Source organism: Mercenaria mercenaria, chromosome 13 (assembly GCF_021730395.1).
Source record: "Mercenaria mercenaria strain notata chromosome 13, MADL_Memer_1, whole genome shotgun sequence".
NCBI lineage: Eukaryota > Metazoa > Mollusca > Bivalvia > Venerida > Veneridae > Mercenaria > Mercenaria mercenaria.
The window spans coordinates 48,449,461-48,475,726 of record NC_069373.1 but is presented as its reverse complement, the minus strand read 5'-3'; the positions used below and the strand labels follow the sequence as shown (position 1 = coordinate 48,475,726).

The 26,266-nt window shown below is 34.6% G+C and overlaps 2 protein-coding genes across 2 annotated transcripts in view; both read left to right on the top strand.

Annotated features, from left to right (window-relative positions):
• Positions 1-24,022, top strand: part of LOC123530191 (uncharacterized) — a 52,509-nt gene extending 28,487 nt beyond the window's left edge. The window contains exons 3-5 of the mRNA XM_045310937.2: positions 18,989-19,103; positions 20,186-20,329; positions 21,870-24,022. Coding sequence (XP_045166872.1) covers positions 18,989-19,103; positions 20,186-20,329; positions 21,870-22,851 — 1,241 coding nt within the window. The 3' untranslated portion in view covers positions 22,852-24,022. The remainder of the gene's footprint in view (positions 1-18,988; positions 19,104-20,185; positions 20,330-21,869) is intronic.
• LOC123530190 (3-[(3aS,4S,7aS)-7a-methyl-1,5-dioxo-octahydro-1H-inden-4-yl]propanoyl:CoA ligase-like) lies at positions 10,857-13,678 on the top strand. The gene is made up of 2 exons (XM_045310936.2): positions 10,857-11,867; positions 12,176-13,678. The coding sequence occupies exons 1-2, from the start codon at positions 10,893-10,895 to the stop codon at positions 12,947-12,949; spliced, it is 1,749 nt and encodes a 582-aa protein (XP_045166871.2). The 5' UTR covers positions 10,857-10,892; the 3' UTR covers positions 12,950-13,678.
• Positions 24,023-26,266: the final 2,244 nt, after the last annotated feature.

The window sequence follows — 26,266 nt, the reverse complement described above, 5'->3', positions numbered from 1 at the left end:
ATAAAAATATGTATCAATTTTTCAAGCCCTATTTCCCTTTATTATGTAACCATATTATTGAATCCATTTATTTTTTCATTAAGATATATACTAATAAATAATTTTTTTCATGTCACATTTTAATAACTTCTCCTACCAGCTGCAAAATCGTAAAGCGTATCAAATATAGTCGCCGACTAATGACCAGTTTCACATTCGGCGAATTTAGCATTCTCGGGATTTCTCGCCAAATCCCGAATTTTCAAAACGAGGCGAAGACTGCCGGGTCGCAATTAAGCTAGTGATAATGATAATGTAGCTATGGCATGTCAAACGTTGCTAAATTATATATGTATGTTATTATTATTGTATGTTTGTTATTGTTATTCTATGTCTTGTCATTCATATTCTAAAAGTCATTATTGTTATTCTATATTTCGTTATTCTTATTGCATCTTTGATATTGTTATTCAATGTCGTGTCATTCATATTCTAAGTCTTACCATTGTTATTCTATATGTCGTTATTCTTATTGTATGTTCGATATTCTTAGGGTAAAAGTCATTATTGTTATTCTATATTTCGTTATTCTTATTGTATCTTTGATATTGTTATTCAATGTCGTGTCATTCATATTCTAAGTATTACCATTGTTATGGTATATGTCGTTATTCTTATTGTATGTTCGATATTTTTATGGTAAAAGTCATCATTGTTGTTCAATATCTGACGATTCTATTTACAAAACGTGTCATTCTTATTATATGCTATGTGATTGTATTTGTATAGCGCCGCTGTGCTATTTATATCGCACATACAATAAGAATATCAAGCTTACAAAAACAATAATGAATATGCAACAACAATAACGTCTTTCACAATAAGTATATTTCTTACATGTGCTATTCAATCTCTGTTTTAACAATGGTATTGTTCCGTCTATATGGGGTAAATGAGTAATCAACCCTATCCCTAAATCTTCTACATTAGATCCCAGAGATCCACTTTCGTATCGAGGCATTGCACTTGCTTCGGCGATCTATAAGGTCTACTGTAGAATTTTGAATGATGGGTTGAATTCTCATGTTGAAAGTAACAACATATTAGCAGAGGAACAAAATGGCTTGAGAAAAAAAAAGAAGTACCATAGATCATATATCATCTTTAACAAATATTGTAGAAACTCGTAAAAAATGCAAACTATCTACATATACAGCTTTCATTGACTTTAGAAAAGCGTACGACACTATAAATAGACAGAAACTGTGGCGTAGATTACAAAATGTGGGTATTTGTGGTAAAATGCTGTTTGCCATAAAGTCCGTATATAACTCAGTTTCATCTTGTGTCCGAGTTAATGTCCATAAGACTGATTGGTTTGACGTAAATTGTGGATTACGACAAGGCTGTATACTGTCACCCATTTTGTTTAATTTGTTCATAAATGACCTTGCTGTATACCTAAAATCATTGAATATTGGTGTTCAGATAAATGATGATATTGTATGCATTTTGCTTTATGCAGATGATATTGTGTTATTAGCAGATAGTGCACAGAACCTTCAAACTTTGTTAAACGCCTTAAATGATTGGTCAGAGAGAAATGATATGTCAATAAACGTCAATAAATGTTATATTGTCCATTTTCGTACACAGTCTGTACCTAGATGTAGTACTGTGTTTACATGTGGCGGTAGTATTTTAGAATACGTTAGCAATTACAAATATCTTGGTTTGTTAATTAATGAATATCTAGATTTTAATGTTACTGCCAAGATGGTAGCTCAGAGTGCTAGCCGTGCATTGGGTTTACTCATTGCCAAAGTCAAGGTTATTGGTGATGTTCCTTATGATGTCTATACTAAACTCTATGACTCTTTAGTTTGGCCAGTAATTAGTTATGGGGCTTCAGTTTGGGGTCACAAAACATTTTCCTGTATTACAGCAGTTCATAATAGAGCTATGAGATTTTTTCTTGGAGCTGGAAAATATACCCCGACTTTGGCTGTCTCGGGTGATATGGGTTGGATACCATTGTCCATTCGTCAGTTGAAAGTGGTGGTTAATTATTGGGTGCGATTATCAACTACTAATTCTTCCCGAATTAATAAGCGAATAGCACTCTGGGCTAACGGTAAATCTGCTAACTGTAAAAACTGGTTTCATTATGTGCGTAAGCAATTGTGTCAATATAATTTAACACAGTATGATGATTTATCAGTACCTTTAACCAAACAAGTGGTTAAACACATTGAAGATGCGATGTTTACAGATTTTAGAAATGATTGGTTCAGTCAGGTCAATGCTATTCAGGGTACATCTGGAAGAGGTGGTAACAAACTTAGAACTTACTGTACATTTAAACAGGACTATGTTGTTGAAAAGTATTGTAATATGATAATACCAAAATGTCATAGATCAGCTTTGTGTAAATTTAGAGCTGGAGTTGCTCCACTGCGTGTTGAAACTGGGCGGTATGAAAGTTTGCCTGCTGATAGGCGATTTTGCCTTTTTTGTTCTGACAATAATAACAGTAACATTGAGAATGAGATTCATGTACTGCTTGAATGCAATTTGTATAGTGACATAAGAAATACCCTGTTTGAGAGTGCCAGAGTTTCTGCTTCTAATTTTATGAGTTTAAGTAATAGTGAGAAAATGAAATTGCTTTTACTGATAATAACATGATAAGAATTTTGGCCAAAACCTGCTTCTTAATACTTCAAAGGAGACAATTTTACCAATGTAAATAATGTATACTTGTTTAATATGTATAAATATTTTTATAATTTTCTATCTCGCCATGTACATTTTATTGTTGAGCCGACTTGCGGTGAGATTATCTGAGTCGCCATTTTTGGCGGGTCAGTGCATGTCCGTGCTTGTGGGTGTCATTCCGTCGGTCCGATTCTGTCCGGACCATAACTCTGACATGCATGGACCAATCTTGTTTATATTTAGCAGGAATGTTTTATCTCAATTAGAAGGAGTGTTGTGCACAAACCACATGCCCCTCGTCTAAAGGTCAAGATCACAGTAGGTGGTCAAAGGTCAATTTGAAGAATGAGTTGGTCCGAAGAATTTCATCTGAAGTTATGGTGAAATTCGGATGTAACTGGACAGGAATGTTCACCATTATGAGATGGGATGTCAGGCGCAAGAATCAGAACACTAGGTCTAAGGTCGAGGTCATACTTAGAGATCAAGGGTTAGATACAGGAATGACATGATCCAAAGCATTTCTTTTTATGCATGGAGGGATTTTGATTTAACTTGGCACAAGTGTCAAACATCAAGAAACGAAGTGTCATACGCAAGAAGCTAGAATTACTTCCCTTTGTTTTTTTTTTCTATAAATAGCTTGTATTGTAACGTTTATTACTGGTAGTTGGGAAATATCTAGGCCACTTTTGTGTAGTACAACATGCACGTTACATCCAATTTTTAGGTGTATTATGACCTATCTTTACTTATAAGGATTTTTGCCTGGACTTTTAAGTGTCCTCTGCGACTCCCAGTCCTTTTGACAGCTGGCGGCCTCGACATTACCCGCGGGCATCTAGTATTAAATCATTTTTTTTATTTATTTTTTTTTAATTTTTTTATTATTTGTATATGGATGAGAATGGACTAATAATAAAATCTAAAACGAGAGGTTGGTATTAATCAGTTTATAACAGGTTTGACCTGTTATGATACTTGATTTTTTAAATCCATTTTTTACCAGATACACGTTAGTGGTGTTTTGCTTTTCAGTTTTTTAAGATCATTGTTTTTTCTTTATGGCAGTTTTTAGGCCTTTAAAAGCCAAGATTAATATCAGCTTCTCGGTTTTTACAAGTAGTTTTTTCTACACGTCCTATTTAGTAACTTAATTGTAACTATATGTTAGTTTTAAATTGATATTGTAATATTTTATGATTGTCTCTTATAGTTCAAATTTGAACGGTCATGTACTAATTTTATTTATGTATTGAAATGTAAGCTTGTACCTGTGATATTGTACATGAATGAGACGTAAATAAAGATAGATATATATATATATATATATATATATATATATATATATGTTATTTCGAATAATAGCAAATATTCTAGGTTGTTGCCAATCTGAAATGCAAGCATTTATCTGAATACATATAGCGCCATACGGAAACTGCAATTCACACCCAGCATAACTATTTGGATCAAAAGAACTTTTCCAGTTTCCATCCTTGTTCTGGTCTTGTAGCTTTAATTTACAGCAATGTAAGCGTGTGCTATTGTATTCTCGTCAATCCAAATACTGTAAAATCTAGTAAATAAGCGTATACGCTTATAATAATTTTAGTGACACTTTTATGCGCCTATTTTTGATATGCGCTTATACTTAAGCCAAAAGTATGCGCTTATATTTGATATGCGCTTATAGAATAGCCGTGTGCGCCTTTTTTGATACAAGTATGAGGAATATTGACAATGCTTACCTTGTTTGAGAAAACGAAAGTAAAACATGGCCATGGACGTGCGCAGTGAACTATTTCCTTTTATTGCATAGGCCTACAGTATTTTTACATAATGAAAGCATAATGAACTACATAACTTGCAAATAATGTTAAATCTCTCGGACCATTCAATAATTGTTCAACACTTAGATTGTAGCATTTTATCCATATCCTTTTCACAGATTTAGAAAAGAATGACAATCTGTTATGACAACGCAAACAACTTTTCTGGTATTCAAACTTTTACTTCCATTTACTGAAAACATTTTCAATTCAAAAAGCATGATTCTCGTAAACAATTATCGTTTTATCAGACAATAGATGTTAAAATCTTTTAACACCCATCGGCTATGCAACAGGTAAGAACACTTGTCACCTGTATTTGTGATAAACACTTATCACGGTATAATACCGTTAATTACGTCTTTTTGTTGCATCTGTTGTTTGTTTACCAGTAATCAAACAACATCTGCCCATTGTATTTTTCATTTAGTTCAATATTTGATTTGGCGTAAACAAATAAATGTTCATCGCCAATACAGTGGCGTACAACACAATGTTTACAAAAGAGAAAAGCATGGAATTAAATGTAAATACAGTTTTATTTGGCAAATCAGCAAATCAATGCCTTTGGCCAATTAACATAAATACAGCTTGAATTTGGCCAAGACATACACACACATACATAATACGGCATATTTATATACATTTTCAACATGTCATCATTATAGAAATAGTTCTCATTTGTCAATACATGTATTTCACAAACTTAAGAAGCAGCTATGCACTCAGTGGTTGCATTTCTACGCTTTAACGCATCCTTTAAATATGTTGCTGTGTAATACATATTTTTATCATGTAGAAGAGAGTATATTTGCAAATTTTGTAACGTTGGCAAAGATATATTTCCAAAATACTTTCTACGTACATCAACATAAAGAGGACAAAAAAGAAGGAAATAGTATTCTGATTCAATACAATTTGAATTACACATTTTACATATTCTTTCATTTCTAACGGTACCAGAGAATCTACCTAATTCAATTTCCAACTTGTAAGAGCTTAATCTGAAACAACTCAGTTCTTTTCTTAATCCAACATTTGTAACAACATCAATATATTTTTCATAACAAGACTCTGTTTTGAATTTACTATAATATTCTAACTTGTACATAAACTGGACAGTAGCACGCCAGTTTTTGATATACTGGTCACAGAGGCGTTATTTAAACATTGGTAAATAATTAGCATTATAATCAAAATTATTCAAAATATCACTATAACCAAGACTGGACAAGGAAACTTTCTTTGTGTTAAAAATTACAAGGGTATGGCGGATTATGATAATGTTTCACTGAAAGTATGGTTGAAATCGGACAGCTGGAGAAAATGAATGCTGCATGTGCACTGAATGAGAAAATGGGTTGTTTGTTTACACGCCTGACAATATACTGTTGTGATTTATTAGTTCAATGACAGTTTTTGTTGGGTTGTACATGAACTTGCCCGAAAATCTTCAAATTTAGTGCAAGAAGACTTACAGAACAGACATTTTAATATATTATCGGATACAGCTACTGGTAAGTCCAAATCATATTATTTTCGTTCGTTTAGACGCATAGTGGCGAGGTGGATGCAGAAAACTAAGGAAAACTTGCTTTCAGTATGATTTTTATTAATGCACTCGAAGCTACTCGTGTTTATGTTGTTATTATTACAACGGATGTTTAATGTAGTCCCAACTGAAATACTGAAAAATATATTTAATATCATTCACTTTGAATCTATTAGATTTATTTTCACTAAAATCTCAGTATTTCATAAAATAGCATAGAATGAAATAGAATATACGAGTACAAAATTAAAAGATATTTCGACAAAACTAAGGTTCATGCAAGTACATGTGTCCCTTAATTGCAGTTCCATTTTCTTTCCGAATAGGCCATCTCACAGACTGAACAAATGTGAGCAAATGCTTCACTGGCTTGAAATACAAGTAATAAAGGCAATTTATTCTACGTAGGGTGCAATAAACGTTTATCTTTTTTTAAATGAACATCCTGTTGTTTTTTTTTACAGTTTTTTTTTCAATACGGATGTAATACTTAAATAAACATAAACTGTAACTGTCAATACCCAACAAATCTATGAGCTGCACCATAAGAAAACCAACATATTGGTTTTGCGACCAGCCTGCGCAGTCTGGCCAGGATCCATGCTGTTCGCTTTCAAAGCCTAATGCCATTAGACAAACTGTTATCGAACAGTATGAATCCTGCCCAGACTATGTGGATGCGCAGGCTAATCTTGATCCATGCTGGTCGCAAACGCACTCTGTTCGTTTTCCCACGGCGCGGCTCATATCATTTTCAGGGGTTTACATGAACGTGTAAGCATTTGTTTAGTTTTTTCTATGTACAGATAAACGGATAAATACGGGAAATGTGGAATGTGACATAACAAAATATGAGCCATGTATACGATGATGCAATGCTTCACCTAATTTTCGTATATCGCAAATTAGTATTACTATTATTTTTATGCTTCCCGAAGGGCGAGCACTTTGGTTGACACTTTGTGCGTCTTTCCGTCCGTCCGCCCGTCCGTCCGTTGTATAACTTAAACGGTATTAACGGCATTTTATTAAAATTTCACATAATCATAGAGCAATCAAAGAGCAGTGTCAAAGAACCATAGCTCTACCTTACCTAGCTGTTGGATTATCTCCCTTTATTATACAAAATAAGGCTTTTTTCCGGAGCATTACTTGAAAAGTATTGATGACATTTCATTTAAACTTAACAAAATCATAAATGCTATTGACAGTACGGCCTAAAAGAACTATCATGATTGGTCTTATAAAACTGCTTTTTCAATAGAGAGCAATAAATTCTTGCACAATTTTTAAAACTGGAAGAAATTATTGCTCTAGGGAAACGTCGTTTAAGGAGTAAGACTACGTTGACGCATGCAGAATACATATATGTATAATGCTATTTTTAAAATTTTGCATCTAGATCTATACATAAAATTTATATGGAATTACGCTACATGTATTGATAAATATTGGACTACACGAAGACATTGATTTTGTATATAAATCGTTTTCCTCGTGCAGTCCAATATTAAATACACAGTCCAATATTAAAATAATATTGGACTCCACGTGGAAAATACTGAACTAAGTCCCATTGAAAGCAGTCCAATATTAAAAATACAGTACAGCGAGAACAAAGGAGTGACGTCATGACAATGTTTTAATGGACGTTAATGTTAAGACCCCATTTTTCTGAATACTCATAAATAATATTTAGCTGAGTTTGTAAGCTATTCGGATCAGTAGTAAACAATGCAATATCATCAGGAAATATATACATAGATAACTAGTTCAAATCATTCTCATAATCATTCTGATTAAAATCTAAAGTAGTGCTTATATCGTTAGCAAAAGTATAAAAGGGATTGGTGAGAGTGGTTCCCTTTGTTTTAATCCAAGAGTGACATCATATAACTCTGAAAAGTTCATATCAGAAGACATTCTGACACATGCTTTTACATTAATGTATATAGACTTAAGCATCTTTATCATTTTACTGCTTACCACAGTCTTTAAAAGTTTTATCCACACATCGTCCCTAATAACTGTATCAAAAGGCATTTGTAATCAATAAAGGCACAATATGATTTAGATTTACCATGAAGAACATTTTGGATAATTGAATGCAACAGAAAATCGCAGTCAGCGGTACTATGATTGTCTCTAAAACCAAATTGTTATTCACTAATTATCTGCTCTGATTCACAACATTTGTTGATTCTATTTCTAAGTGCTAGAGAAAATATTTTTGCCATTACATTTAGAAGTGTAATATATATATGTAGTGTATACTAGTAATTACTGAGTTAAGTCTGTTATTTTAAAAACGTGCTATTACTTAAGTTATTTTTATTAGATGTTGAGTTTTTCCATAACAGTGTATTTGTAGCTAAACTATACTATAGTTAGTAGTATTTGTCTGCAGAACGCAAATATGATATTTCTATTTAAGCACGATATAACGTACGAGGGTCCTGCAAAAAGTTCTGTCACTAAATGGCTTTCGTAGCTTTATCCCCGGTATCTTTTAAAATGCTTCATTGCATTTGATTGGTGTGTCCAATTGCTAACGATATCCGTTTATTTCGTGCAAATTGCTTTTCAAATGATCGAGCTATTTCAAACTGAAATACATGCAGTAATATACACTGACCAACTTACTTGTCAAATTGTAAAATGGACGAAAAGACTGAAATTTGTAGCTATATTAAAAGAGGTTATGACCCAACTGTTTTGAGACACACCGCATGTTTGGTGTTCAGCCCTTTTACAGTTGGACGCTACGCTTTCCTCTTTGATTGTGTCTGACGGAACAGGTGGAGGACTCTATGATAAGTAGTTCTTAAATCCCACCAGGACTGAGCTCTTTTGATTTCCGTCTTCTGGCCTGTTTCGTCGGGCCCTTAAGGGTGTTTCCTTTGTAGCTCTATCTTCTGCAAAGACACTGAGTACATGCGTTTTAGGTTCTAAAGGATTGCATTTGTATATATTATATATATATATATATATATATATATATATATAAGAGCATTTTTGTATTTTACATAACATGCCCTCTGTTGCCTTTGCGTATGTAAGGGTTTCACCTGGTGGGGATAACTTTTATTTACACTGTCCTGTGGCTTTGGAACATGGTGGGGTAAGAGTGAGGTTAGGTGCACCATAAACCAGTTTAAGCTCCCCAGTGGTGGTTTTGCCACTGACCGTTCCAAGGCGGTGCCCCACTGTGTTCCTTTATATGTTTGTTTTGTCCTTGTGTGTTTGCTTTGTGTGTGTGTGGTATGCGTGTGTGCGTGTGCTGATCGTGTGCGCGTTTGGGGAGACTGCGTTTTTAGAACGTCGTTTTCCCTGTTGGATATTCTTCCTTGTTTTTAACAATAAGAAACGTCCAAGCAAAGGATGGTCAGGAGTCCATCTTATACATGACAACGCCTCGTCTCAAAAGTGCGATGTTGTTGAGTCATTTTTGGATTCTGCCTTATTCACCTGACATGAGTCCCTGTGACATTATTTTTATTTCCAAGGAATAAGAAAATGCTTTCTGGAAAGAAATATTAGGAGACCAGAAGTTCTCTCTGTAGCGCCATTTATCAGTGTCTCAAACAGATACCAAAAGGAGACTATTTATCTGCTTTTCGCTACTGGGTAAAAGGTTACAAAAATTTGTTTCGGTAAAGGGAGAATGCTTCGAAGGTTTGTAATAAAAATAATTTTGATGAAACGTAGCACATAGGAAATCCAAACCCAATGACATAACTTTTTGCAGGACCCTTAAGTAAGTATTTACTTCATTTCTATACTTCGTTTTCTGTTAAAAGCAGAATTGTTATATTTTGATCTATGAAAAAGTCATAACTATTTGGTTCTGATATAATATATGAAAAAGTCATTGAAGATGAAAACGTCATTCAATATGAATTAAGGGCAAAAAGAAGCATTTGAAAAAAAAACAGACTTTGCTAAGCAATCGCTTCACTTGTTTGTGAAATAGGGGCCTGGATCTACACCGAATGTCCATCTTCGACCTGATTAATTTAAAATGTTGATTTCAAGACTTTGGTTTTTTTTCTTTGATTTAACGTCGCACCGACATAATCATAGGCCATATGACGACTTTCCAGCTTTGGTGGTAGAGGAAGACCCCAGGTGCCCCTCCGTGCATTATTTCATCACGGACGGGCACCTTGGTAGAATAACCGACCTTCCGCAAGTCAGCTGGATAGCTTCATCACATGAAGAACTCAACGCCCCGAGTGAGGCTCGAACCCACATCGGTGAGTGAAGACTTCCGTCTACACGGAATGATGATTATACGACGTGAACATTTTGGAATGTTGATCTTCGATTATAGACCCGGTTCTACACTGAATGACGAAGTGCGACCTGAACATTGTTGAATACAGTATTTCAATCTACGATATCAAAACAAATCAGAAAAAGCAAAGGTTCGGTCATGAATATATTTAAATAATTAAATCCCTTCAACGTTATTGGTGGATTGGGGATAGGCTGAGTATTGTTCTTTTCATTACCACCCATTAACCGTCTCTGTCAGACCAATTTGGTTTTGATCTGTGATTACAAATACATAGGTCTCAATTTCATATAAAAATATAAAGCTCCTGTCTTCCACTTATCGTGAAGTATTTTACCTTTAAACCAATCAAGAGATATAAGCATACAGTATATGTTTAAATATAACTTCACAAAACAAACAGATAAAACTTGACCTAAAATTGAATTTTGAAAGGGCACGTTATATGTGTTACGTGTTTTTCGTTCTTATCGGTCACTGAAATGTGTGTTAATTTTGTACGTTAATTTGAGCACAGATGAACAGTTTCAAAGAGCGACTTCACGTGAAAAGTAAAATGGAGGGTATTTTCACGAAGAGTTATGTTAAAATTGACTGTCCTCCATTTGAATTAAAGCACAAAACGATTCCGGAGGCAATAAAGTATTACTCAGAGACAAAAGGAGACGGTGAATCTATTATTTTTGTGTCCACGGACGGAAGTCGCGATGTTGTTACGTGGTCGGAGCTTTACCAAAAGTCTTGCAAAGTGGCAAAGTCGTTGATCAATTTAGGCATTCGAAGAAAGGAAATTATTGCTATAAATTTGCGTTGCTGTCCTCAATGGTTGTATGCTACATTCGGAGTAATGATGGCTGGAGCAATTCCTGTCAGCATAACGTTTACGTACACAGATGGAACCGACCTTATCACGTTGATGGAAAAGCTGGAGAAATGTTCGTTGCTAATTCTAGATCCTGGATTAGAAAGCATTAACTGGAACATTCTTCGTAAGCTTCTTGACGATTATAAAGCGGATAGTAAAGTTCAAAGTAAGAAAATGCCTTACTTGAGACATGTGTTAGGTGTTGCGTTCGACAGAGAGACCGATGCCTCCACCGTCAAGGACTTCAGAGACCTTCTAGAGGAAGATTATCCTGACATAGAACTTCCCGAGATAGATCCTAACGAATTTTCCGGACTATTTCAAACATCGGGAAGTACTGGAGTGCCTAAACTTGTGGCGCACGTGCATAAAAGCTTAATGAAGTTAGCAGAATCACATACATTTGAGTCGCTAGAAGACAAGTTTATCCAGTTTAACGACCGACCTTTTAACTGGGGTGGAGGTTATCCAAGTTCCGTTCTGACCGGTCAAACAAGGGTGACATTTTCCGAGTTTTGTGATCCACCAAAGGACAGGATTTCATTCATGATTGAAGTTATAGAAAGAGAAAGATGTTCCATGGTATTTGCTCTACCCCCTTTGATGCACGAGCTAATTAAAAGACAGGTATAACGACACATTGATATAAGTTGCTAATTTCATTTCATTCGATTATATTTATTGAGTCATAATTATCACTGCAGCTTCGTATTTATTGAAAGAGTAACAAAATCTAACCTAATGAATGTGTAGGTAATGACTCCTGCGTAGAAGTTTTCAGTGACAATCAAACATACTATTTAATTTATTCAGTGATAAATTTCAGAAATTCTTAGCACCTTAAAACAAACCAATTAGATGTAGTTGCACACGTACTGATGGAACTTGATATCAAAGTGTAAACATTCTCAGTTTTATTTCATTTACTTTTCCAGGACAATTTACCCGACGATTGGCCTGTGGAAGCTATTTTAACCGCAGGACAACCTCTTACGAGCTGGCTTGCTGCTTGTGTTGGTAAAGCTTGCAAATATCTTCTGTGCATCTATGGTGGGACAGAATGTGTTGGTGTGACGGAGGCGAAAATTACGGACCCAAATGATTTCGTTGAATTTGGATGCGGAAAGGCGGTGAATTATCCTGGACTGGAAGTGAAAATTGTTGACGAAAATGGTGAAATTGTTCCTGTCAGCCATCGAGGAGAAATATATGTTAGATCTGAACTTATGTTTAAGGAATACTTTAATGATCCTGAAAAAACAAAAGCGGTTAAAACCCCAGACGAATGGTATAAAACAGACGACATCGGCCGGATGACGGAACACGGTCAATTCTTTGTAGAGGGTCGGAAATCAAACATGATTATTTCGGGCGGTTTTAACGTAGCTCCTGAAATCCTTGAAAACGTCATGAAAACTTTTCCTGGTATCGATTTAGTAGTCATAGTACCAGTTCCAGACGATGTATACTATCAGGTTTTGTGCGCATGCATGATAAGAAAACAAGGATTTAAAGTAGCCGAAACAGATGTCCAAACGTATTGCCGTGAATATCATGCGAATAAACCAGGGCTTTTCACCGTTCTTCCTAAATTTTACATGTTTTTTGAGAAGTTTCCTGAAACAAGAAGTGGCAAAACGCATCGGAAAGAGTTAGAGAGACTAGCATTACAGCGTTTTGGACCTTCAGAAGACATATGTCTAAATTGAAAAAAAAAAAAAAAGACATACACTTATTGATAGTACATAATGTTAATAGACAGAAAAAACGATTACGTGTGAGTGTTGAGAATAGTACGGTTCATAAAGAAAACAGATGACGAGTAAACAAAAAAGTGCTTTGTGACTACACAATGCGAATATGCATTTTCTGTTTTGTTTTATAGTGACATGATATCATTACTGTATAAGAAATAGTTGAAATACTGGTCACTCATTGTTTTTCCTACCTTAATGCAGAAACTATTATCATTATTATTATTATTATTATTATTATTATTATTATACCAGATTTATATAGCGCCCTTTTTATGATAAACACGTTCAAAGGCGCTTTACATATAGTTAACGCAGACATAAAGGGCGCGTAATTCATCCTCTACTAGTACTAGTACAGCCACAGAGCGATCTGACCAAAGGGACAGAATGAGATAAAGCCCCAAGAACAGATAGAGATACAGATATGCAGATACAGGGCTGTCCGGCTAACTTAGCCGAGCTCCTTGCAAATAGACAGTCTGTTTCTTTAACGTGCCCAATTTATAGCATCGATATACGCAAGGCGTCTTTCCTGGGAAGAACTAGTACAGGTCTCTTAGTTAGGTGGCATCTAAGACATTTCCAGTGCCTGGACCGGGATTTGAACCCCGGGCCTCTTGATTTGGCAGTAAAGCGTGTTACAACTAGACCACTGGCCCACTTATAAACTAAAAACTTGTATATTGCAATTCAGTTATCTCGGGTAAATCAAATTCTACCATATTTTAATGTTGTTAATGTTGACATGGCATCCGAAATGCCAAAACACACATGCATCATGAGAATATAGGGGTATATAGATAAAAGGTATGTGATGAAACCGAAAATACACAGTCAAGTTATTTTTCAGTAAATTCTTTTTAAACTGTATTTAAATATTTAAATATATGTATTTTGTCGGTGTTTAGGTAGTTAGCTTTAAAATGAGTCTCAGACAGTAAGATACTTAGCAATAGTTAGTTTTTGAAAATATTTCAATTTACACTTTTCACTAACTGTATTTACCTACGGGGTTAATCCAATAGATGGCGAGAATTATAAATAGCACTTCTGTATTAATCAAGTGTATTCATATTTTATGTATACTTGACTTAGCCAATTGACAACGAAAGTGTGATTTACCGTGAGAACAACATGACCACATACCTCATGACGTCACGTCGCGCACAGTCATTCGTTAAGCCATGGCCAAGGTAGAGCAGCAGCGCGCTTACAATAACAAAGCATTTTCTTAAAGGAAATCGAGGTAACAAATATTCGAAAACGCTTCTGGGTGTTTTATGGAAAAGATGCAATCGTCAAGATGCAGTATATAGATGCTTTTTGTTTAGATTGGAGATACGGTGTACAATCAAGGCATAGTCCGTGGCAACAAGTTGAGGAAACCTACTAAGAAGATGCTAGAGAAGAGAATAAAACTTTGATCCCTGATAGACAATTAATCAAGGTGTTAGCACATGATATTGGAATCAGTCAATGGTTTTTGTTATACGATTATCACGAATAATTTAGTCATGAGACAGATTGCACAAGATGGGCATCTGACTGACTGAGATAGGTACCAAACTGAAGGTGAGAGCTTTTTAAACCACATAGTTGTTATTGGTGAAATATTTGTAAATCTATGAGTCAGAAATGAACCATCGGTCATCTGAATGTCATACATCAGCGTCTTCAAGGACGGCCAAGTTTAGAAGAAGTCACGGCCAGTTGATTTTCGCGTATGATAACTTTGAAGTGTAAGTTGCACAATTAGTTCCAGTGGACACACAGTTAACCAAGTGTCATCGTGAAATTCTTAAGCACTAATAACGACCTGCAATAACAGGGAAACACAGAACCTTTCTCGATGAATCATCGTTACTCCTCCGTGATAACGCTGCATGCAACGAAGTGAGCGGAGTAACCACTTACTTTATAGTACAAGTCCTAAGTTGACCGTATCCTGTCTATATTTAGATAAGAGTACCTAAAAACAAAGAAAAATATCAAACAGGGAATGCCACGCACCAAAAGCGCAGCCTCCTCAAAACGAACCCCCCAGCACACAAACGCGTGCACCACACACACACACACACACTCAAAGCCCACACATCAGGACAAAACGAACAACACACACACACACACACTCAAGGCCAACATATAAGGACAAGACGAACAATAAGCATACACACACGCGCGCACACAAAGTCAACACACAAGGACAAAACGAACAAACAAAGGAACACAGTGGGGCACCGCCTTGGAACGGTCAGTGGCAAAAACACCACTGGGGAGCTTAAACCGGTTTATGGTGCGCACCCAACCTCACTCTTACCCCCACCATGTTCCAAAGACATGGGAAAGTGTAAATAAAAGTAATACCCTCCAGGTGAATAGACTGCGACTTACTTCCAAAGCTAAAAGAAGGGTAGAATTCTAGGATCTAAAAGAAATGGAAATAACTGTGACCGCGCAGGTCCGGCACAATAATGATGGTCGCCTAGTAACAGATATTCAAGGCTTGCCTCATCATCTGGAGTCGGTAATCCGTAAATAGAAATGTTATATTTGATGAACACAGAAAGGCTAGTAAAATTTTACACATGTTTTTAGTTTAAAACAAGTTCTTGCTATTTTTGGATGACCCTCGCATACATGAGTTATAGTATTGCTGTAAGATAAATCATATATAACTTTTGATATGTGTGTATTTTTCTGAGGTTGTTTTAATATTACAGGTACGATCAGTGATAGATTTTTTCTACAAAAATAATATGTATAGCTTTTTAATACAACTTGATAATAAGACATTATGATTGAGCTTACAACTGTTTTTTAGGAAATAAAAGTAGATACATTTTTAACTCATTAAACTTCATTTGCAAAAGGATTGCATACATAATATTATTGTCTGAAACATTATATTTGTAGGCTGGGTATTTTGTTTTAGAATGAAATATAGAAAAAGAAGTTAAGAACTTTCAATTTTCAAATGAAAACCGTTTACAACGCTTGTTACAGTATTCGATGAGTATCCCTAATTCCTGTCACCTATAACGTTACCGAAGAAGTTTATAACAGCATGACGCAATCGGCGCATTGAAATCTTGTTGCTCTCAGACTGAGCCACTGACATTTAGATTAGCGCCTCTGAAATATTTGTTTTCTGCATTTCATATTAAAAGCATTCGTCTTTGTCTATATTCAAGGGAATTTCATTCGGGATACTAAGTAAACATAATTGTATCAGCAATATATGTAGTTACTGCAACTTTACAACATAAAGTATAGACATGTACAATTCAAAATTATACAACATTATACATATTCAAAAAATAATTTATATATTAAAAGTTTTCTATATTTTAGGTAAGTATTATCCTCGCAGAATGTTTGCTTGGTAGACATATTAAGCTAATTTATTAATCATACTACTCTGTGGACAATTTAAAAGTGATTTTAATTTGACCAAACTTGGCCAGTGGGTAATCTTTTAGTAAACTGTCTATAATAAGGACGTACTAAGGGAAAATGATATTCATTTTCGATGCAGTTCTGATTACATTTAGTGCATATTCTTTGATTTCTTTCTTCAATACGGAAATAATGTGCAGAACATCTAATTCTATAATCATCATTCTTAACACAACTCAAATACTTTTCAGTTTCAAAACTATTCTTAAATATACAATAAGTTTGGAGTTTAGGCAAATCTCGAATTTCTGAAAACCACTGCTATAAATATTGATCATATATACTTCTAATTACACTTTGAATTTGCATATTCGAAACTGCTGCATTATTCCACAGAAATAAAAATCCTAAATTGTCTAGTGGTTGTTTGATACTTTGGGCCGATTTATCAACAAAACTTCCGTGGTTATCACGTTGATTAAATAACTTATACACTAAAGAATCTGGGGTTTTAATAATTCTGAACCAATATTGAATCAGTCTTATTTTACGAATTATATGTAATTGAACTCGTCCAAATTCTTCGTAAATTGTGGCGCTAGTTGTCTGTTAGCAATTCAGATTTGAGCCGTGCCATGAGAAAACCAACATAGTGGCTTTGCGACCAGCATGGATCCAGACCAGCCTGCGCATCCGCGCAGTCTGGTCAGGCTCCATGCTGTCCGCTTTTAAAGCCTGTTGGAATTGGAGAAACTGTTAGCGAACAGCATGGATCCTGACCAGACTGCGCGGATGCGCAGGCTGGTCTGGATCCATGCTGGTCGCATACCCACTATGTTGGTTTTCCCATGGCACGGCTCATTTAATTTGCCGATCCTGTTCTGTCGTTCATTTCGCATGAACGTCGATAAAAAGTTTCATTTCTTATATTCACATTAAATTTCCTTTCTATTTGTAAACAAGATTGAATTATAAGTTGCACACAGTATGTTGCATTTCACATTAAAATTGATTTCCTGGCCATTCTGTTCACCACACGGAACAACTGTGACGTCATCTAAGGAACGCTCTCCCTGACTATACGCGGACGTCGTCAAAGCAGCGGACCGTTATCACTAAGCAGCGTTGACGTACCTTTCGCGCCTTTTCTTTTGCTGTTCATACAAATGAACATCATAATTTTTAAATGGAAATGAAATGGGCGAATGCAAATATTCACAACTGCATAAAGTATGATAGACTTATGCCTTTCAAAGAACTAATCAAAAGTTTATACAATGAAGAACATAACTGTTTGCATCATAATGATATCCAAAAGTTGTAAACCGCAGAAACTTCGATACATGTAGGCAATTGCTTATTTATAATTTTAAATGTATTGATTCGTGGTAACATGTTTAATATAAGACCAGGGACAAAATAAGGAAAATCACAGAGAAGAAAATCCTAAACATTTCACACTAGTTAAAATCCTACAATCCTCTTCAATTTTAGCAGTATATATGTATAGTGTACATGTATTACCTGATATTCTATTCTAAAAAAATAAAATCTTTTTCATTTCTTTGAACAAAGCTCTGTGTTATTGACTTATAACACAAAAACAGTTCACTGGATTCGCTCAGACTTTTTCCGGAAAATTTGTACCTCTTTAAAGGTATATTAGATCCATATTTCATATCTAAAACAAGAACAATTACATCATATAGTTTATTTAAACATAAGATTAACAAGTTTATGTGTATTAACAGTACTGTGTTTTAGGTTTAAATTAGTACACACAGTATACATATGTATATAAATACATTATAAATGTGTACTACCACTGTATACATATGTATATAAATACATTATAAATGTGTACTACCATTAAAAAAACTTGTAGTTTTTTAACAATCAACTGTTATTGCATGACATTTAATTATGAATGTAGCTCTATATGCAAACTTGATTTATATATTTAGTAAAGTTAAAAACATTTGATGAGGATTTTACCCATTTGAAGTAAATATCTAAAGATAAAATAAAGATGGCCATTGGATATGTTTAAGGATTACTACTTTGTTTCTGTAATAACAGTTATGTTCAGAAGAAACGTATATTATTATTATTATTATTATTATTATTATGCAAATTTTATTTAGAGTGGAAGATGTGTCTTAGAGCAAAGGGTTTATTCATATCATTATAGAAATGGAGTGCTTCCCATGAAACAACAAAATGTTTGACTTTTTTCTCGAACGATATCATGAAGCATAATGACAAATACTAGTATTACAGCTGATAAATGCCATTTTGTCATCAGGACAATGCAAACGAAACTTATTGTTCTGTATTATTCTGTAGGTAATTAAGGTAGCTGAAGAAAGTTATAACTGTCAATTTAAATACAAGTATATTGATTGCACAGTTTTGATTTCCTTCGGTGCTATAACTGTATAAAATAAAGTATATTTCGACTGGTTTATTTTTTTGCACGTTTCAATAAATAGATATTACACTTTTTTTCAAAATATTTTACTTTTAGCTTAGTTCGTTGATATTTATATAAATTATAATAAATGTATTCATCAATATTTCAACAATGCATTGAAGGTATTCAAGCAATATATGATATGGACATGGTTGGTGAAACGTATTTCAAGGAAATGTTTCAAAGAATATCAAATGATACAGATACGTTCGTATATTCCGCATACTTCGACTACCGGTAAGATCGTATATTGTTTGGAATGATTTACGAAAAAACATTAAAATAACTACAGGCCTAGGTTGATCGCTAATATTGTATGGTAGAGTAAGAAACAGTGCTTTTGCGCATGCGTGTGACCGAACGTAAATTAATTGCTACTTTAGTACAGCGTACTGCTGTCTGTTACTGGAGATGAAGAAGTAGTTATATTAATGTGACGTTGCCTATAGAAATTTAGCTTACACTTTCTTTTATATATTTTTGTTGATTTAACAGATCACGTATCACATCAAGAAACAATCATCAAAGGTCCGTGTGTTCCAGCTACCTTTAAATTGAGAACAAAACATTCAGAAAAAAACACGAATAATGTTGTAATTTCACAACCCCATTTACATTTTTAAAGCTTTCTCTGTTACCTTTTTAAAACTAGATGTACCGCGCTCACCCAGTTAATTGAACTAAAGTTTTAAAAAGTGCATCATATTCGTTTACTAGAGGCGGTTAGATGCAACAATAGTTAAATATAGTTACTATTGTAGGGGCTAGTGGTAAACCTATTTCCTCTATAGGCGTTTAACTGTTTAAAATCTGCCTTAGGTTTCAACAATGTCGAAAACAACTTTTCACCAGGTTGTGAAAAGAAGCCGTGATCATCGGAGAGAAAATGATCTAACTAAGAAAATGAATGGTTTCGTAATATATTTCGTTAAACGCTAAGAAAATTATCTGTCTTTTTTCTCATTTTTTTTAATTTTGTGGAGTGGGGGAATGTCTAACTCCGCCATGATGCAACGTTGAATGAAAGAATTAAATGGAAACCTGGTACTCATCAGAGCATAAATATCTTGGCATAACCAATTTATAAACATATTTGAATTAAAGACTGACAGCTTTTCAATCCAGTCACAGACTGTTTAGAATATCTGGCGATATATTTTAAAGTCATCTATAGATATTACCTTGAATGATAATTTTGCTTTTAAAACGTATGGGCACAAGGATAAACAGTTAAAGAATCTAAATAATTGTATTATGACGACATTATATGTTTTGGGCTACAGTATTTAAACAATATAATCATTTTCTTTTAATTTCAGAGCAGGCCATATACGAGTGATTGGTGTGTCTGCACTTAAAAATGCTACTGCAGTATATTGCATTTTAAGATATAACAACAAATCGCCCTCATATAAATATTTAAGAGGACACATTATGGTTATCCCGGATCACCATGGTCGAAAGTAAGTAAAAATAACTTTTAGTTCAACTTTTTACCAGAGCATCATTTTTAGCAATATTACTATCAACATACAATTGGTCAAAGTTATAGTCCAAGTAACAAATACTGGTCAGAAAATAGCCAGAACAAACTCTCAGACGTGTTCTTTACTGTCTCATCAAACCTTATTTACACACTGGAAGACGCATTTAGATATGTGTAAAGGGCACTGTCGGCTAAACCTGTGTACTAGAAATTCTATATTTCTTAATATCAAAATAAAGAAGGTGTACTATATATGATACATAAAACTGATTTTGTCTTGTCAACGATATGAAGAAGGTGCGAAATACTAATAAAATCTTACTTAACACGATCTAATCTCTTCTTCAAATAAACAATAAACATGCACCTCGCCCCCATAGTTTATCAGTGATTAAAACAAAGACAGTACGTGTAGTTTAGATGCGCAATAATTACTTGCATAGCTGTTTAAAAATAAACTTTTCATTCTTGGCAGGTATCAAAGAATATAAGAACCTGTTGAATTTAGTTATGAATTCCTTTACATTATCGGGTCAAAGGCATTTGGCACTATGGCATGATTAGATGTATGGAACAACTGTTGTCTTCCGAAAGGCTTTCTTCTGATTCTTTTGGTTAGGCTTTGGCCTGCATTATACACTTTTTGTTGTTTAATGTTTGTTATACCGATGCTTTAAAAAGCTTTAGAAATCATTCCTTACTTCTTATTTTATTAAGTTTCCGAAACGTAATGGGAAAAAGCTTTTGTTTCAAAATAGGACTTACTGTTTCACGCCTGGTAAACAACTATCTCCTTCACGACAGAGCTGTCTCTCACAATAAAAAGTGAATACTTCTACTCTCAAACCATTTTCGGTACAAATGTTATTTCCAAATACATTGTATACCTTACCGCTATCTCACGCCTACTCGGTTTGGTTCTTGATATCAGTTAAAATCAAACATGTGACCATGACGAAACGGCCTTTTTCGCCGCTAAATCAGCTTGCTGGTAAACATCGCCACGACCACGAATCGTGAATAAATTAGCAAACTTCAAGTTCTCTGTTCTAGTTAAATCAAATCTACATCGCCTACCATTCCCCGATTTTTGGTATTCGATTCAATGCTTGTAAAAATACAAAAAATATGATGACACTCACCTTTGTTGACGTTCTTTTATCGAGACATGTACTAGCTCGGAAGTTACGACAGAGCGATTTACCGTATACCTTTGAAAGAGGTAGCTCTGTTGTTTACCAGGCGTGTGTTTTCTAGATAGCTTTATTTAACAGATTGACTGAAAACAAAGACGTAAATAGTTAAGATCAAAATTCTATAGGTGGCTAGAATGTTTACGACTTGTGTCGTTATATGGCAACGATATTATTGCTGACAGTGCACTAGTATGTGCTTTAAGTAACATGACAGGAATATAGACTGTCTATGAAAATTTCTCCATTTTATGGTAATTTATCATATATATAATCAGATATATTTTGTTGTTAGACTGTCACGTTTTTAACAAAATATTTCAGGTATAAAGCAGTCTATGTAATATGTCAACTGAATGGACATAAACCTCCCAGTACATTAACAATTTCAAAGAACAAAGATTTTAGAAGCGATGACAACATTTTACCTGTACAAGTGATTCCAACGACATTTCCAACAAAGCGAAAATTTACTGTGTGTTTGTCACCTTTGCATAACAACTTTACAAAAAACATGCAACTTTTAGAATGGCTTGAAATGACAATGCTCTTGAGTGTTGATAAAGTTAATGTATATGTTCACAGTTGTCCTAGTGATGTGATGACACGTCTGCAAACGTACCAATCTAACGGATTCGTTACAATCATCAACTGGCCGTTACCGAAATACCTTTGTAAGACTTATTTATTGCATTATTGTGGACAGCTTGCAGCCCTGAATGATTGTCTTTATAGAACGAAAGGATACAGTAAATACATTGCTGTTATGGACATTGATGAGTTCATTATTCCACAGAAGCAAGAAGACTTGACATGGAGCGATATTTTACACAGACTTCCTTCTGAAAATGTGTACCTTTTCCGACACGTAATCTTTATTAGAAACAAAAGCCAAGAGAAAATTGAAGGAGGTTTAATAACTCAGGCCAATACTTTTAGACACAAATTCGTATTTAAAACCTTCGAAAGGTCAAAATATATTGCAGAAACTGAGAACGTTGAAACGTTGGGTATTCATTTTGTTTGGACTTTGAACGGATCTCACTATACCGTTGATCCTTCTATTGGATTGGTACATCACTATAGATGGAACGGTGTGCCGGGTATGCCGAGTATTAAGAATAACACAGTGCAACATCAAGTTGCAAAGAAATATTCTCATGAACTTAGAAAGAGAATATATTTACAACTTAATAACACTAATTGTTCTCGTATTTTGAAACTTAAAACAAACAATACCTATTCTACGCGTTGTCATGATTATTTGTCGATAGGGACCGGCACGTTCAAACAAGATCGCGAATGACAAAAAGGTATGTGTTTGGACATTCAGCCTAATAAGTATGTTATTTGTTGTATAACTTTCTTGTAAATTATCCGATGTAAACATACACTCTTGGCACTTTTTTTACATTTTTGAATATGTGCGGCAAATTGCATTATCACAATAACACTTATTATCACAATAACACTCTATGGTAACTATAACGGTAGCCGTTTTGTTTGGATTTGTCCAATATGGGCGCTCAAAGCAAAAACAACCGATGTTGCTCATTGCAGAGCTGGAGCGGTCTTATGCGCATGTCCGAAAGTGATTATCAATTGGAGCGCGCGACAAAAATGCGCAAATTATTGCATGTCCGCACGCGTTTAGTGTATAATATGTATAATATACTGACTAAAGGTTAGGTATAAGTATCACCATGGTACTACAAAATATAACATTTAAGATACCTTTCGTTCTGATTGTTTGAATCCGATATACACCGGGTCTGTATTTTATACAGGCGCTCCAGGTCTGCAGTGAGTCACACTCAAAACCAACAGAACGTCATGTTAATTCTTAAATATATTTAATACGTCTTGCTACGTTTCGTTACCAAACACTTTTCAGTAACACTGATCATTTCCAAAGAAGAAACCGCCGGACTGATATGGCGATCGGAATAGTATTTAGCATAAATATTTCTTATAAACTCATGGAAATTGTTCAATTTCTTGTCAGATGTTCCAAGATTTCATGTTTATTATCTATAAAATAAAACTATTTGGACCAAATGGATGTAAATATACTATATGATAATCTCTAGTATAAGTACTAAGAAATGTAGGTAGATATGGGATATATTCCGATATATGTCCTTGCTAAGAGGTTCTATAACTCTACGGGGTATACATAAAGCCTCGCAAAAATGGACATGATAGTCTTGTACAAACGGATCAATAAAGCGCTATAAACTTTATTCTGGTAACAGGGTATAATATCGAAATCTTATTTGAGTTGTCTCCCTTAGACAATGCAACCCATTCGGGATTGATCGGCTATCTCCGGTAGACTGCATGCAGACACGCCCCAAAGGCAATAGGGGAAAAGGCGCGAAAATTTGCAGACCAGTCTTGCTCTGTATACAACCCATTGTAATTTATGCTGTTATTTACATTGTAAGATAAATTTGTATAAAAAAATGTTTGTTTGAACTTTTCGTCGTGTCTTTTTGTTTTTCACACTATTAATACATATTGACATTTCAACATGAATAATTGATATCTATTATTAATTGAGATTTCATAAAAAGACAAACATAGGTATAACAAACACTATGAGTTCTTCTTACATTTCTCAATTTATAATGGTTCAAATAATCCACTAGAAGTACCTGTCCTACCAGGAAAAACATAAGGTTTGATCCAGGGGCACTGAAATGTCAGGGTGGATACCCTTCTGTGTCCGGCCCTTTTGAAAAAAGCCCTTTTCGGGGACCGAGGTGACTTTAAAAACACACCCTTTCTGGGACTATTTTACCGCCGATTCCAAATACATAGTATTACTCTGTCTCACCAAAAGCAACAGCAAGAATCGCAATCCGTTCTCCCTGAAATGCACAAAATGTAGAAATATATACCCCTTAGCGATTTACATACCCTTCTGGGATGTCCAACGGACTCGCAGACAGTTTGGAAAAACATTTGTGGATTCAGGTGTGTACCCACACTTACTTTACAGTGGCCCCGAGTTACACGACCTTGGTAAAATACATATGCAGGCAACGCGCGACCGGGTCAGTGCCCAACTCTTCAACAATGCAAAATAGCGCGTGTCCGGTCCGTGCACCCGTCTTCTTTTATACGCAATGCAACGCGTGTCCGGTCTGTACACCCCTTAAGAAAACGTTTAGTTTGGTAAAGATGAGGTTCAAGAAGAAGACGAAGGTTTACCCACTCGTTGGGTCCAATCACTGCTGGTGAAGGACTTAAGACTGGTTAAAGAAGATCACTTACGCTGGATATTTCCTCACCGAGCGATGAAGCTGCCTCTGGTACTTGTACTACCAGGAATCCTCTGAGAGTATCTGTCTTTGAAATGAAGCGAGATCGTAATTCAAATATAATACTTCTTATTCGATCTTTTACAGAACCCACAGCCCTAATATACCTATACTTATATATATTTTTATAATTCTTGGGTCCAGACATAAAATAGTGTAGGTACATATCAGACTGATATATTGTTTGAAGTTCTCCTGACGATTGTCTTACTACTAAAAGTAGTATGTCTACCCACTTCTCCAGCATATTTATACTTTTTTATTTTCATAATCATTGAACCCGGATATTAAATAGTATAGTATAAGTAAATGTTTATTTATGAACGTGACATGTGCACTTTACAAATAAATAATACAATTTTCATATAACAAACTATTTGCACCCGGCCCTGTGGGCCTATAAGTCACCTCATATTTTAACATACATAAAGATGTACAGTGTGAGCAGAATTATCAATACATTTGTAGCAACTACAGTTTGACGCAGTCTTATCATGTTATAATAATAAATAAAAGCAATTCAAAGTTTAACGAGAACATCTTTCGTCATACACATAAAAGAAATGTTTCACATTTAATACACAAACATAGAACACGAATTTTCAGTGAAACAGACAATTTTTACACTTTAAATATGCATCCACAAGGAATTGTTCACAAGATATACAAGTTTCTCAGAGTCGCTCATACTTAGGTAAATATCTCCTAAAACAATGTCATTAAAATGTTGCAACTTTAAATTGTTGTAAAAGGTACAGTTGATAACAAAATGGATTTCGTCTTCAATTAGGCCCGTATTACACATTTTACAGAGTCTTTGCTCAATGCGTTCTCCTATATATCGCCCAGTCTCGACTCGAACTGGTAAAATGCCACACCTTAACTGTGCAAGAAGAGATCGTTCAATACGTTTTAAACAGAACAGAACAGAACAGAAGTTTATTTCATAGACGTGTACATGGTACATGGTCATTATAAATTGAAATAAATAAACGAATAGGTGACAGTCATAGCGACATAATCATATATGGTACAGATACTTCGTCATTATACATAACATTAATCGTTAAACAGAGGATGAACATATTACATATTAAGAATAGAATTCCTAATTGTTAACATTTCTTTAACAAATTTCGATAAGTTTACTAGAATGCGTTTATCTGTTGAGTTTAATAATTCTAAAAATTTATACATAGAAGGTCTATTTCTAAAATATCGTGTAATATATTTACTTCTCAAATCATTATAACATGGGCATATAAAAATAACATGAAACTCGTCTTCAATGTCGACATTAGAATTACAACATAAACATTTCCTTTGTTCTCTAGGAGTATTATTTCTTGCATATCGGCCAGTTTGGATTCTTAGCGGTAAGACAGAAATTCTTAA